The 16,045-nt window shown below is 38.7% G+C and overlaps 1 protein-coding gene across 17 annotated transcripts in view; it reads left to right on the forward strand.

The window, feature by feature from the left end:
- The window catches only part of VPS13B (vacuolar protein sorting 13 homolog B), an 897,698-nt gene that overhangs the window by 763,621 nt on the left and 118,032 nt on the right, over positions 1-16,045 (forward strand). For all 17 annotated transcript variants that reach the window (XM_063642860.1, XM_055286878.2, XM_063642862.1 and 14 more), the window contains exon 40: positions 9,338-9,534. In XM_063642860.1, the coding sequence (XP_063498930.1) occupies positions 9,338-9,534 (197 nt within the window). The remainder of the gene's footprint in view (positions 1-9,337; positions 9,535-16,045) is intronic.

Here is a 16,045-nt window from a genome sequence, read left to right on the forward strand (position 1 = left end):
AGACTGTTAAAGAAGGTAGCATGGTTATTTTTAAGCATACTAGTCTGAGAACATAGAATAAAAGACTGTTAAAGAAGGTATCATTGTTATCTTTGAGAATACTAATCTGAGAACACATGGCATGCAAGCCAGGCCTCAAGAAATAGTAGTAGGTTACCTTTAGAACCACAGCCATTGTCTGCACTCCTCCTAAATCAGGTGTCAGTTCCACCACATGCTTCACTTCCTTGTTTTCTAGTCACCACCCAAACTATAAGATGCATTTCTTCCTGTCTAGATACTGTACCTACTCTTACCAACCTCCCTCTTCCTCAGCCTTCCATGCCCTTCCACTTTGCCCTCTGGGTCATCTTCTCCTTGATTAATGAACTCTCCCCTAAACCTCCACCTATTCTTCCAGCAGTTCTTCTGTGCCATTACCTTGAATAAAATTTTGCTGTCCCCTGGGACCTAGTTCACCATTGCGACCCTCTGACATGGAAGCTCTCACGTTCTTTTTGTCTCAAGGCCAGGAGGGTAAGTGTTCTCCTTGCTCACCAATGCCACTGGCCTTTACTCTTCTACCCTCTTGTCAAGTCCCCTTGCTTCTCATTTTCTCTAATTATATTCTCCTCTTCCCTCTTTGTTGTTGCCATCTACTAACTTTTTGGTCGTTCTTTCCCATTCTCACAAGTCCTTACCCCATGGCTGCCAGCCTTTTTCTTCACTGCCATAGTTGACCCAGCCAAAACCCTACCTTGATCTCATATCTCTAGGAATCTTTTCCACTCCATTTAACTACTCACTCCCACGCACAAGCCCTGGATCTTGTCATCATCCACAACTGCTGTGACTCCTACATCATTATTCCAGCATCTTAAGCTCCCTCACAGTCTTTCATAGTTCTCTGCCCTGCTTATTCAACAACCCCATTACAGTTATTCATTAAACTATTCATTAAACTATAGTTCTCTGATGGCCTCTTTTCATCAGCTCACCACTTTCATATCCTCTTTTAACCAGTTTGCATTCTTAGTTCATCATTTAAAATACCTTCTTGCAAATAAGTAACCTAAACTTCATTGCCCTCTGTTTTTCCACTATACCCTCCTGACAAAAGGCTAGTGCTGAATGAACTGTAGCTGTGTATCAGCACAGTTAACTCCCTCTTCCAGTCTCCAGAATTGCCAACCCCTTATGCAGTATTTTTGCTGGGATGGCTCATTGATACCTGCAGCTCAGAATGGCTAAAAATGAACTTCTGATCTCTCCTCCTCTACCCACATATACTACATATGAGTCTTACCCATCCCAGTAAATGACATCAGCATCCATATGGCTGCTCAGGCTAGGAAACTGGGAGTTATTCTTGACACTTCCCTCTCACTTCTCAGCCAATCAATCAATAAGAGTTATTAATTGATATGCCCCAAGAATCTCCTACATACTACTCTGTTGCCACCAACCATACTCTCAGCTATCAACATTTCTAGCTTATACCTCCTAATTGGTCTTACTGCATCCACGCTTGCCTCTTTTTGCTTTTTTTTCTTTTCTTTTCTTTTTTTTTTGTATTATTATTATTATTATTATTATTATTATTATTATTATTATCGAGACAGAGTCTCACTCTATCACCCAGGCTGGAGTGCAGTGGCACAATCTCGGCTCACTTCAACCTCCTCCTCCCAGGTTCCAGCAATTCTCCCGCCTCAGCCTCCTGAGTAGCTGGGATTATAGGCACCCGCCACCACACCCGGCTATTTTTTTTATTTTTATTTTTAGTAGAGACGGGGTTTCATCATCTTGGCGAGGCTGGTCTCGAACTTGTGACCTTGTGATCCACTTGCCTCAGCCTCCCAAAGTGCTGGGATTACAGGCATGAGCCACCATGCCCGGCCACTTGCCTCTTTTTAATCCATTGTCTATAGTATCCAAAATCTTTGAAAAATACAAATTTGACATCACTTCTTTGCTTTCAGCCCTTCAAAGAAAATAAAGTCAAAAATCCTTAATTTGGCCTAAAAACAATACAGGTTTTATTACCCTTGTTTACAAATGAGGGAACTGAGGGTCAGAATCATTAAATAGGTTGCCCAAGGTGATAGAGCAGTGATTTAAGTGGTAGGGCCAGGATTTTATCCAAAGTGTGACACCAATGACATTTTTTTTTGTAGGATGGAGAAATAAGGTAATGTAAAGATGATATCTACATGCTTTTAAAAGTAAATTTATGGCCGGGCGCGGTGGCTCAAGCCTGTAATCCAGCACTTTGGGAGGCCGAGGCGGGCGGATCACGAGGTCAGGAGATCGAGACCATCCTGGCTAACACGGTGAAACCCCGTCTCTACTAAAAAAAAAAAATACAAAAAAAAAAATTAGCCGGGCGTGTTGGCGGGTGCCTGTAGTCCCAGCTACTCGGGAGGCTGAAGCAGGAGAATGGCGTGAACCCGGGAGGCGGAGCTTGCAGTGAGCCGAGATCGCGCCACTGCACTCTAGCCTGGGGGACAGAGCAAGACTCCGTCTCAAAAAATAAATAAATAAAAGTAAATTTATGGTTCAATATATATTTGAATAAAATCTTTAAAATATTAATTATACTCAGTGTTGTTTTTAGGTTTTGTTTTGATGTATTAAAGACAAATAGAGTTCGCCTTTTGTATCCATCAGTTCTACATCCATGGATTCAGCCAACCACCAATCAAAAATATTCAAGAAAAGAAAATTGTGCTTGTACTGCACATTTACAAACTTATTTTTTTGTCATTATTTCCTAAACAATACAGTGTAACAACTATTTACATAGCATTTACATTGTATTAGGTATCATGAGGAATCTGGAGATGATTTAAAGTATATGGGAGGATGTGCATAGGTTATATGCAAATACTGCACCATTTTATATCAGGGACTTGAGCATCCATAGATTTTTGTATCCGTAGGTAGTCCCAGAACCAACCCCCCACGGATACTGAAGGATGATTATATATTCTTCTAATGGGAAAAAAGAATAAGTATGTGACTTTTATACATGTATTTAAAGGCATACAATTTAAATTTTTAATAGGGGTTTCATTTGGAGTGAATTTATTAATATGCCTTTGTTAACAGAGTAAAATAGGGCACATAAAGGAAAATTCTGACACATAACTGACATACTTTGGTATGTCTCTCCATAGTAATCTATTGTTTTCCGAATTTTCAGAGTAGCTGAGAATATTCCAGCTGAAGTATGTAACTACAGAGCCAGCCTCACACAAGTTGTGAACTAAATAAAGTTTTTCTTTGGCATTCTTCCACATCTCTTATTTTAGGCTCCCACAATTCCTCCTTCCCTAAGCCCCACTGTTGGTACAGTCCACATTCATTGCCCCTAGGCTACCTGATGGCTTCCCACAGCAGTTCCCAGCTTGGACTGCCTTATATTATGTACCTACTCCAACCCTCGCCTTGTACTTAAAAACTTACTGGTGCTTTTTCCTTAAGGTCCTACTCTGCCTTCCCATGTGCCAGCTAATTTTTATAAGCTATTATATATTAATTTAATGCAGAATTTCAGGAGATGATTTTGGAAACAAGTATTTTTTGCATATTTTCTGTATAACCTCTCCACCAAAAAGATTACATTGAACTTTACATTCCATTATTTGTATTACCAAAAACAATAGGTATATTAATATGCTTTTTCTTTTGGGGGGATGATAGGCAATTTTATATTCTTTGTTGTACTTGTGTTTATGCAACATTTTATAATAAACACATTTTTTAATTTTTTATTTTTAGTTAGTATGGGTACATAATCATACATATTTACGGTATGGGACACATAATGTTTTGACACAGACATAGGATAAATAAGATCTGATATTTGACAGCACAGCAAGGTGACGATATCATTAAATTATTAGTATGCTTTTTCTCAACTCATTTGCCCTTCCCTTGTCCACTGAGTTTTTGTTTGTTTGCTTGTGGGTTTTTTTTTTTTTTTTTTGAAACAGGTCTCCATCTGTTGTCCAGGCTGGGTGCAGTGGCACAATCATGGCTCACTGCAGCCTCAACCTCCTGGATTCAGGCGATCCTCCGACTTCAGCCACCTAAGTAACTGGGACCACAAGAACATGCCATCATGCCCAGTTAATTTTTTTTCTCCTGTAGAGACAGGGTCTTACCGAGTTTCTCAGGCTGATTTCAAACTCCTGGGCTCCAGCAATCCTCCTGTCTCCACTTCCTAAAGTGCTGGGATTATAGGAATTAACCACTGCAACTGGCCTCCACTGAGATTTTTATATGTCTCTCTAGGGATTTATACTCTTTACCATATCTCTTCCACCACTGGTTGTTATGAGTGTCTTAAACCACAGGGCTGACTCACTGGCAGTCCAGAGAGTAGTTAAGCAATCATATATTCCTTTATCTCTGAAGTCATAGCATATATGGAGGGCCACACTTTTAACAGGTATGTAGCAGAAAATAATATTGAACTGTGGGTACAGTGTTCCTGAACATCTGGATTCATAGTTTGTTATTTTCTTCCCAGAAGTCCAACCCATTATTAAGAAATCTAATAATCAGAACTCTTACAACTTACCTGATTCTGACAACAACATATAAGCTTCGAAAGTGTTCTTTGAGCATGAGAGGGGTAAATAATGGCTAACATTTCTTAAGCTCTTACTATGTGATATTAAATAAAATGCTTTGTCTCATTTAATCTTTATGAAAATTCGTGAGGGTAGCTATATTCTTATCCCCCTTTTACACATATGGGAACTTGTGTTAGAAAAATTAATTTAATTTAGGCCTGGCACAGTGAGTCACACCTACAATCCCAGCACTTTGAGAGGCCAAGGTAGGAGGATTGCTTGAGCCCAGGAGTTCGAAACTAGCCTGGGCAACATAGGGAGACCGTGTAGTCTATAAAAAATACAGAAATTAGTCAGACATGGTGGCACGTGCCTGTGGTCCCAGCTACTCAGGGGACTGAAGTGGGAGGATCGCTTGAGCCAGGGATGTCAAGGCTTCAGTGAGCTTCACCCTAGCTTGGGCAAGAGAGTGAGACCTTGTCTCAAAAAAAAAGAAAAAAAAGAAAAATTAATTTGCCCAAGAAAAAGTTAATGGAGCTAGGATTTGAATCCCAATAGATCTGATCCAAAGTTCATACTTTCAACTTCTATACTTCTTTGTGGAGAATCTTTAATGCGCCAGAGATGGGTTGAACCACCCAGAATGTGTATATTCATTCATTGATTCATGAATTATTCATTTATTCAGCAGCTCTTTTTGAACATTTGCTGTATTCACTGTCCCAGGTGCTGTGAAAATTCAAATCTTAGCCAAATAGAAATCATTCCCTCAAGGAATGTGTCCACCAGAGATGTCACATACAGAAATAACTATAACATGAAGTATACAGTGATAAGAGCTGTAAAAGACATTCGCATTTTAAAAAAATTATCTGTGTTCAGAAAAGAGAAAGGATTTTTCCATCTGGGGAGGTGAAAAGGCTGAGATAGGTGGTATTCGATTTGGTTATTGATTGATGTGAAGGATTTAGACATGAGACAGTGAGAAAGTAGGGGGTATAGAGGTATTTCAGGCTGAGAGAGAATATAGGAACAATAACACAGAGAAAAGAAGGTAGAGAAAATTATGTCATGGAAAGCAAGAAAAGATAGAATTTCAAGAAATAGTGGCTAAAAGTTTAATGCCATGGATATGTCACTTATCACTAACCAGAACATGTGCTTCTATTTCATCACATTTACCCTCTTCCGCATATCCATTCTCCCCTCTTCCTTCCAGCGTCTCATACATGGATGCTCAAGTCACTGTTTAAAGAAAAGGAACTTAATAATAGGTGGAGGTAACGTTTATTTCAACATTTAGTCCTGTTGAAAGATTGAGAATTACTTATTTAGGGAAGAAAGCTTAAGGAGCAATCTATTCATTAAATAAGCTTTTTTGAGATCCCATTTTGTCCTCAAAACTGTGTTAGGTGCTAGTAATATTTTTTTAAATAATGTGCCATTTCTGCCCTCAAGGATCTTAGAGTCAACTAAAGGAGTCAAACATATAAATAAGTAATTACAAAATGTAGTGAGTCCTATGTTAGAGTAGTGTACTAGGTATAGACATGACCCAAGAGAGGCAGTGATCAGTTCTGAGGATGGTAATTAGGGAATGCTTCCAAAAAGGGAAACACATCTGAGCCACTTTTTTATTTTTTAAGACAAATAGGATTAACCCACATGTTCTCATCCTAAACAAAATAATATTTCCTAGATGTCTTTTGTGTTAATATATAGAGAGTTTTTTTTTTTTTTTTTTTTTTTTTTTTGTTTTGTTTTTTTGAGATGGAGTCTCCCTCTGTTGCCCAGGCTGGAGTGCAGTGGCACGATCTTGGCTCATGGCAACCTCCACCTCCTGGGTTTAAGTAATTCTCCTGTCTCAGCCTCCAGAGTAGCTAGGACTACAGGCACCTGCCACCACACTTGGCTAATTTTTGTGTTTTTAGTAGATACGGGGTTTCTCACCTTGTTGATCAGGCTGGTCTCGAACTCCTGACCTCAGGTAATCCACCCCCTTGGCCTCCCAAAGTGCTGGGATTTCAGGCGTGAGCTACCACGCCTGGTGTAGAGATATTCTTTATTCATTTTAACAGTTGTGTAAAAATACATTCTTTTTTTTTTATTATACTTTAAGTTTTAGGGTACATGTGCACAATGTGCAGGTTTGTTACATATGTATCCATGTGCCATGTTGGTGCGCTGCATCCATTAACTCGTCATTCAGCATTAGGTATATCTCCTAATGCTGTCCCTCCCCCCTCCCCCACCCCACAACAGTCCCCAGAGTGTGATGTTCCCCTTCCTGTGTCCATGTGTTCTCATTGTTCAATTCCCACCTATGAGTGAGAACATGCGGTGTTTGGTTTTCTGTCCTTGCGATAGTTTACTGAGAATGATGGTTTCCAGCTTCATCCATGTCCGTACAAAGGACATGAACTCATCCTTTTTTATGGCCGCGTAGTATTCCATGGTGTATATGTGCCACATTTTCTTAATCCAGTCTATCGTTGTTGGACATTTGGGTTGGTTCCAAGTCTTTGCTGTTGTGAATAGTGCCGCAATAAACATACGTGTGCATGTGTCTTTATAGCGGTATGATTTATAGCCCTTTGGGTATATACCCAGTAATGTGATGGCTGGGTCAAATGGTATTTCTAGTTCTAGATTCCTGAGGAATCGCCACACTGACTTCCACAATAGTTGAACTAGTTTACAGTCCCACCAACACTGTAAAAGTGTTCCTATTTCTCCACATCCTCTCCAGCACCTGTTGTTTCCATTCTATAGATCTGCATGTTACATGTAACCAATCCTCTGTTGACAGATACTCGACTTGTTTCAACTTTTCTTATTAATAAACACAGTACTGAAGTACGTACACACACATATGTATATACATATATATGTGTGTACACACACTCGTTCTTTGGAATCTCTGTAAAACAAATTCTTAGAAGCATACTTCCTAGGGAAAAAAAAAGTTTTGGCCGGGTGCGGTGGCTCATGCTTGTAATCCCAGCACTTTGGGAGGCTGAAGCAGGTGGATCACCTGAGGTCAGGAGTTCGAGACCATCCTGGCCAACATGGCAAAACCCCTTCTCTACTAAAAATACAAAAATTAGCTGGTCGTGATGGTGCATGCCTGTAATCCCAGCTACTCGGGAGGCTGAGGTGGGAGAATTGCTTGAACCCAGGGGCGGAGGCTGCAGTGAGCTGAGATCGTGCCACTTCATTCCAGCCTGGGTGAAAAAGCAAAACTCTGTCTAAAAAAAAAAGTTGTTTTTTCTCATGCTTATACAGTACTTAGACCGGTCAGTCTTCTTAAACTGAAAGGTTAGTAAATAAAATATTATATTATTGCTTTAATTTGAATCTCTTTGAGTACTGGTGAAGTTGAGTATGTTTTTATCTTTTTGTGTTTACTGGCTGGTTATATTTTTTCTTTTGTGGTCTAACTGCTGTCAGGATCTGGGATTTTACCCAGTGCAAGCTAGTAAGTTATCTTGTTAGTGTTTCATGGGTGCTGGCAGAAGGAATAAGACTCCTGGTCAGAAGCAAAGACGTCTATTACTTGTGGCATGGCAAGCAGCATGAGCATCACGTTTTCATTGGTTCCCCTTATTCCCAAGTCCCACAAGTGTGATGCAGAAGCGCCCCCAGGGGTATGCTCTGCTTGCAGTAGACATTTGGCACAGTTGAGGAACTTGTAAAATCTGTCTTTTCTCTGTGATTATGTATCATTTTCTCATTGATTTGTAAGCGCACTCTCCTATCAGAACGAATATTCCTTCACCTGTCATCGAATGTTACCTGTCTTATCCCAGTTTGCTTTTTTAAATTTGATTTTATCATGGGTTTCATGCCACACATACAAAAATCTACCCTATTATAACATTTTTAAAATATTAACATGTTTCTTATGCTTTCACTTCTTAGCCTTCAGCAGTTTTATCCTTTTGGAGTTTACTTTTGTGTAAAGAATGATGTAGGGACCCACTTTGGTTTTACCAAGTGACTAGTCAGTTCTTGCAGCTTCATTTTCCATCTTTCTCCTCCTTATTTGGTGTGGCACCTTCGTAACTTTTTTTTTTTTTTTTTTTTTTTTTTGAGGCAGAATCTTGCTCTGTCGCCCAGGCTGGAGGGCAGTCACTGGTGTGACCGCTGCTCACTGCAACCTCTGCCTCCTGAGTTCAAGTAGTTCCCCTGCCTCGGCCTCCCAAGTAGCTGGGATTACAGGTGCACGCCACCACATCCGGCTAACTAATTTTTGTATTTTTAGTAAAGATGGGGTTTCACCATGTTGGCCAGGCTGGTCTCAAACTCCTGACCTCAGCTGATCTGCCCGCCTCGGCTTCCCAAAGTGCTGGGATTACAGGCACAAGCCACCATGCCTGGCTGGCACCTTCATTGCATAGTAAGATTTTGTCTGTACTTTGCCCTTTCTCTGCTATTTTATTCTTTTAATCTATTTGTATGTTACTACACTAGCCTTATCTTTTACTTACTATGGGTTTATAATAATACATTTAGCACCTTGTAGAATTTGTTCTCCATTATTACTTTTAAAATTTTGGCTGTTTTTATGTATTATTCTTGAACTGGTCTTTAAAAATAAACAGGATGAATATACAGTAATATGAAAAGAAATCCTAAACTCCTATCTTTTATAACCTTATTCTCCTCTAAAGATCTTAATATTATAACTTTTATAAAGGTTTAATTTGAATTTCAACAAATATAAAAGCATAGTTTCTATTTGCAACTTCTAAATTTTTTTTATTTTAACATAGGTTCCTTGTAGCTTGGAATACTGGGATGAACTCCAGAAGGTTTTTGTTGCATTTAGAGAATTTAATCTGTCTGAAAGCAAAGTTTGTGAACTGCAGTTGCCGGATATCAATCTCGTGAATGACCAGAAGAAATTAGTATCTTCAGATCTTTGGAGAATTGTCTTGAACAGCAGTCAAAATGGAGCTGATGACCAAAGGTAATTCATTGAAAGATGATATGGTAGCATTAGCCTGGGAAACACTAGTGACCCCTCACTTAACTGTATCTCAGCTGTCTAGCAGCTGCATCTGTCTGAACAACAAATGAGAACCACAAAGAAAGACAAAATCTGATGTTTCAAAGTCTGCGTACTCAAAATCTTGTGTTTTTACTCATAATACAGCTCTATGAGCCCTCACCAAGAACCTGTTCCTTAAATATAAAAAGAAAAAAAATGGAAAAAAGCAAATTAAACAAAAAGTCTAGTCATCTTCAACCTCAAAATACAGAGGAATACAGTCATACACACACCTCAATAGACGCTTAATGACATCATAATCAATATGTGTAATGATTATCCTGGGGCATTAAAAGAAATGTTAAAAAAATTGAATTGTCTCCTTCTGAAAGGTAAATTTTAGGAATATTTTCATCTTAATTGTTTTTTTAAAACTTTAAAAGACAAGCCTCCCCTAGGTGACAAAGTGCAACTCTCTCAAAAAAAAAAAGAAAACGACAATCCTCCAGACACTAAGAAACTTGTGTAGCTATGTAATCCCAGCACTTTGGGAGGCCGAGGCGGGCAGATCACGAGGTCAGGAGATCGAGACCACGGTGAAACCCCATCTCTACTAAAAAAAAAAAAAATACAAAAACTTAGCCAGGCGTGGTGGCGGGCGCCTGTAGTCCCAGCTACTCGGAGAGGCTGAGGCAGGAGAATGGCGTGAACCCGGGAGGCGGAGTTTGCAGTGAGCCGAGACTGCGCCACTGCACTCCAGCCTGGACGATAGAGCGAGACTCCGTCTCAAAAAAAAAAAAAAAAAAAAAACTTGTGTAGCTAACGAAAATAGCTCATACCCAGTGGATTTTATGCAGATAAAGTTTTATCCACCTATAAAGCCTCACTGGCCATAAAGAATACCTAGAGTTGGCCGGGCACAGTGGCTCACAGTTGTAATCCCAGCACTTTGGAAGGCCAAGGCAGGTAGACTGCTTGAGCCCATCAGTTTGAGATCAGCCTGGGCAATGTGGTGAAACCCCATCTCTATAAAAAATACAAAACTAGCTGAGCTTGGTGGCACACACCTGTAGTTCCAGCTACTTGGGAAGCTGTTGGGGAGAGGATCTCTTGAGCCCCGGAGGGTGAGGCTGCAGTGAGCCATGATCTCACCACTGCACTCCAGCTTGGGTGACAGAGCGAGACCCTGTGACACACACCAAAAAAATCTCTAGACCAGATTATACTCATTTCAGTTTTTGCCTACTTAACACATCCACTAATTTACAGTAGAGAAAAATAGCTTCAGCAATCTATTCTTCAGCACTTCTAGTTTACACACACCTGCTAAGTCCTTTTGCTCATGACCCCGTAAAAGACGATAAACAAAGTAAACCACAACCAGTGGAACAGCTTTCTTGGGTCATATACTATCATGTGTACTGTGAGCCTATGCTGTTCATTGCTGTGGATGCCCTACGTGCCACTTCTCCTGATGGGCTGGCTTAGTGTTGTTATCTTACTCCTTTTATGTAATACCTTCTTCTTTCCCTGGAAACAGCATTCTGACAGTAACAGAAAAAAAACCATCCACTATTCCAATACCTTGCAAATCAAATGTTTTTTCTTTTCTCTGTTACCGTTATTTTTGCCCATATGTGTACACGCTTTTACAAGGTTATAATCATAGCACACCACTTTGTATTCCAGTTCCTACTTTTTATTATAAATTATTGTGAATACTTTTTCTCTGGAAATATTTATTTTTATTAATATATGTTCATTGAAGAACATTTCGAAAATAAAACAATACTGCCCATAATTACAAGGAGATAACTTCTGTTAACATTTTGGTTTGTAGCCTCATTGTCTTTTTCATTGATTATTTTGTATGCTTGATAATAATGTGTTTTGTGTTTTATATTTCATATATTCTATTTCTAGGTCATTTGGGCTCTTTAAAAATATTTACTTTCCTAACAGTTTAGCTAGTATTGTAGAATTAGTGAAAATATACTAGAGAAGTAGTGTTTTAAGTTTACCTGCATATAGTTCAGCAATAAAAAGAACACCCATCCTGTGATGAATTATTTCATGGATGGAAAGATTGCCTTTTCTAAGTTTAGGTTATCTCATCAGAAACCAGGAAATCTCAGAAAATAGAGCTATGGATAACTAAATTGATTTTTTTAAATCTGAGTTTCATTAATAGTATCAAGTTAGAACTGACTTCTTGATTCTAATTATGAAGTAATGCATTTTCACCATCGAAAGAAGCATTGTGGAGAAAGCTAATGCCTCTGAATCTGAAACATTTATAAAAATTACTTTTCTGGTAAGCTTAACAGTATAGAAATGTGGAGCCTTTAGGAAACAGAAATTTAGGCAGACAATCAAATTCAGGCAGTTTTTCACCAAGCATCTGACATTGTAATCACAGATCTTTGTCCTCACCAGGGATTTTTCACCTTACCTAATATTTCACAATTTATCACACTTTAAATTGTTTGAGATTAATCATTTTTCAGATAAAAATTGATATTAATGAAATTAAATTAGAAGAGTTGGTTTAAAAGTCAACAAAATGAAACACTATTAAGGATTATATTTGTTTCGTCCAATTTCTAGAAAGAAAACAGTAATGATTTGATAATATGTCAATATTTCATGCAGACAGAAACCTTTTACAGTTAGCCTCAGTATATTCTGTCACATGAGGAATCTAAATCTGGACAAAAACCTGGTAATTTTATGATTAGAGATTGTCTTATAAAGGATAGTCTCAGTGGTTTGAGAAGGATTTACATCAGACTATTGGACATTACTGAAAGAAAGGTCACAAAAATATATCCCATGAAGCCTAATTAAAAAAGAAGAGCCTCTTGCCTAAAATTGAGATGAATTTTTAATGTTCCTGTGGTAATGGCATCACTGTAAATATGTAAATAGAGGTAGCATTTAATAGACGTAGAAGACCTCTGTTCCACCTTTCAAGGTGGAAGACCTAGGTTTAAGGCCTGGCTCCATCAACAATATGCTATTTGGTGTTGAGAGATTGATTTCTTTTTTTTTTAATTTTATTATTATTATACTTTAACTTTTAGGGTACATGTGTACAACTTGCAGGGTTGTTACATATGTATACATGTGCCATGTTCGTGTGCTACACCCATTAACTCGTCATTTAGCATTAGGTATATCTCCTAATGCTATCCCTCCCCCCTCCCCACACCCCACAACAGTCCCCAGTGTGTGATGTTACCCTTCCTGTGTCCACGTGTTCTCATTGTTCAGTTCCCACCTATGAGTGAGAACATGCGGTGTTTGGTTTTTTGTCCTTGCGATAGTTTGCTGAGAATGATGGTTTCCAGTTTCATCCATGTCCCTATAAAGGACATGAACTCATCATTTTTTATGGCTGCATAGTATTCCATGGTGTATATGTGCCACATTTTCTTAATCCAGTCTATCGTTGTTGGACATTTGGGTTGGTTCCAAGTCTTTGCTATTGTGAATAGTACTGCTATAAACATACGTGTGCATGTATCTTTATAGCAGCATGATTTATAATCCTTTGGATATATCCCCAGTAATGGGATGGCTGGGTCAAATGGTATTTCTACTTCTAGATGCCTGAGGAATCACCACACTGACTTCCACAATGGTTGAACTAGTTTACAGTCCCACCAAAAATGTAAAAGTGTTCCTATTTCTCCACATCCTCTCCAGCACCTGTTGTTTCCTGACTTTTTAATGATGGCCATTCTAACTGGTGTGAGATGGTATCTCATTGTGGTTTTGATTTGCATTTCTCTGATGGCCATTGATGATCAGCATTTTTTCATGTGTTTTTTGGCTGCATAAACGTCTTCTTTTGAGAAGTGTCTGTTCATATACTTCGCCCACTTTTCGATGGGGTTGTTTGTTTTTTTCTTGTAAATTTGTTTGAGTTCATTGTAGATTCTGGATATTAGCCCTTCATCAGACGAGTAGGTTGCAAAAATGTTCTCCCCGTTCTGTAGGTTGCCTGTTCACTCTGATGGTAGTTTCTTTTTCTGTGCAGAAGCTCTTTAGTTTAATTCGATCCCATTTGTCAATTTTGGCTTTTGTTGCCATTGCTTTTGGTGTTTTAGACATGAAGTCCTTGTCCACGCCTATGTCCTGAATGGTATTGCCTAGGTTTTCTTCTAGGGTTTTTATGGTTTTAGGTCTAATATTTAAGTCTTTAATCGATCTTGAATTAATTTTTATATAAGGAGTAAGGAAGGGATCCAGTTTCAGCTTTCTACATATGGCTAGCCAGTTTTCCCAGCACCATTTATTAAATAGGGAATCCTTTCCCCATTGCTTGTTTTTGTCAGGTTTGTCAAAGATCAGATGGTGGTAGATATGCGGCATTATTTCTGAGGGCTCTGTTCTGTTCCATTGGTCTATATCTCTATTTTGGTACCAGTACCATGCTGTTTTGGTTACTGTAGCCTTGTAGTATAGTTTGAAGTCAGGTAGTGTGATGCCTCCAGCTTTGTTCTTTTGGGTTAGGATTGACTTGGCGATGTGGGCTCTTTTTTGGTTCCATATGAACTTTAAAGTAGTTTTTTCCAATGCTGTGAAGAAAGTCATTGGTAGCTTGATCGGGATGGCATTGAATCTATAAATTACCTTGGGCAGTATGGCCATTTTCACAATATTGATTCTTCCTACCCAAGAGCATGGAGTGTTCTTCCATTTGTTTCTATCCTCTTTTATTTCATTGAGCAGTGGTTTGTAGTTCTCCTTGAAGAGGTCCTTCACATCCCTTGTAAGTTGGATTCCTAGATATTTTATTCTCTTTGAAGCAATTGTGAATGGGAGTTCACTCATGATTTGGCTCTCTGATTGTCTGTTATTGATGTGTAAGAATGCTTGTGATTTTTGTACATTCATTTTGTATCCTGAGACTTTACTGAAGTTGCTTATCAGCTTAAGGAGATTTTGGGCTGAGACGATGGGGTTTTCTAGATATCCAATCATGTCATCTGCAAACAGGAACAATTTGACTTCCTGTTTTCCTAATTGAATACCCTTTATTTCTTTCTCCTGCCTGATTGCCCTGGCCAGAAATTCCAATACTATGTTGAATAGGAGTGGTGAGAGAGGGCATCCTTGTCTTGTGCCAGTTTTCAAAGGGAATGCTTCCAGTTTTTGCCCATTCAGTATGATATTGGCTGTGGGTTTGTCATAGATAGCTCTTATTATTTTGAGAAACGTCCCATCAATACCTAATTGATTGAGAGTTTTTAGCATGAAGGGCTGTTGAATTTTGTCAAAGGCCTTTTCTGCATCTATTGAGATAATCATGTGGTTTTTGTCTTTGGTTCTGTTTATATGCTGGATTACATTTATTGATTTGCATATGTTGAACCAGCCTTGCATCCCAGGGATGAAGCCCACTTGATCATGTTGGATAAGCTTTTTGATGTGCTGCTGGATTTGGTTTGCCAATATTTTATTGAGGATTTTTGCATCGATGTTCATCAAGGATATTGGTCTAAAATTCTCTTTTTTGGTTGTATCTCTGCCAGGCTTTGGTATCAGGATGATGCTAGCCTCATAAAATGAGTTAGGGAGGATTCCCTCTTTTTCTATTGATTGGAATAGTTTCAGAAGGAATGGTACCAGCTCCTCTTTGTACCTCTGGTAGAATTTGGCTGTGAATCCATTTGGTCCTGGACTTTTTTTGGTTGGTAAGCTATTGATTATTGCCTCAATTTCAGAGCCTGTTATTGGTCTATTCAGAGATTCAACTTCTTCCTGGTTTAGTCTTGGGAGGATATATGTGTCGAGGAATTTATCCATTTCTTCTAGATTTTCTAGTTTATTTGCGTAGAGTTGTTTATAGTATTCTTTGATGGTAGTTTGTATTTCTGTGGGATCAGTGGTGATATCCCCTTTTTCGTTTTTTATTGCATCTATTTGATTCTTCTCTCTTTTCTTTATTAGTCTTGCTAGCAGTCTATCAATTTTGTTGATCTTTTCAAAAAATCAGCTCCTGGATTTATTAATTTTTTGAAGGGTTTTTTGTGTCTCTATTTCCTTCAGTTCTGCTCTGATCTTAGTTATTTGTTGCCTTCTGCTAGCTTTTGAATGTGTTTGCTGTTGCTTCTCTAGTTCTTTTCATTGTGATGTTAGGGTGTCGATTTTAGATCTTTCCTGCTTTCTCTTGTGGGCATTTAGTGCTATAAATTTCCCTCTACACACTGCTGGGAATGTGTCCCAGAGATTCTGGTATGTTGTGTCTTTGTTCTCATTGGTTTCAAAGAACATCTTTATTTCTGCCTTCATTTCGTTATGTACCCAGTAGTCATTCAGGAGCAGGTTGTTCAGTTTCCATGTAGTTGTGTGGTTTTCAGTGAGTTTCTTAATCCTGAGTTCTAGTTTGATTGCACTGTGGTCTGAGAGACAGTTTGTTATAATTTCTGTTCTTTTACATTTGCTGAGGAGAGCTTTACTTCCAACTATGTGGTCAATTTTG

The sequence above is a fragment of the Symphalangus syndactylus genome, chromosome 7 (genome assembly GCF_028878055.3).
Source record: "Symphalangus syndactylus isolate Jambi chromosome 7, NHGRI_mSymSyn1-v2.1_pri, whole genome shotgun sequence".
Lineage (NCBI taxonomy): Eukaryota > Metazoa > Chordata > Mammalia > Primates > Hylobatidae > Symphalangus > Symphalangus syndactylus.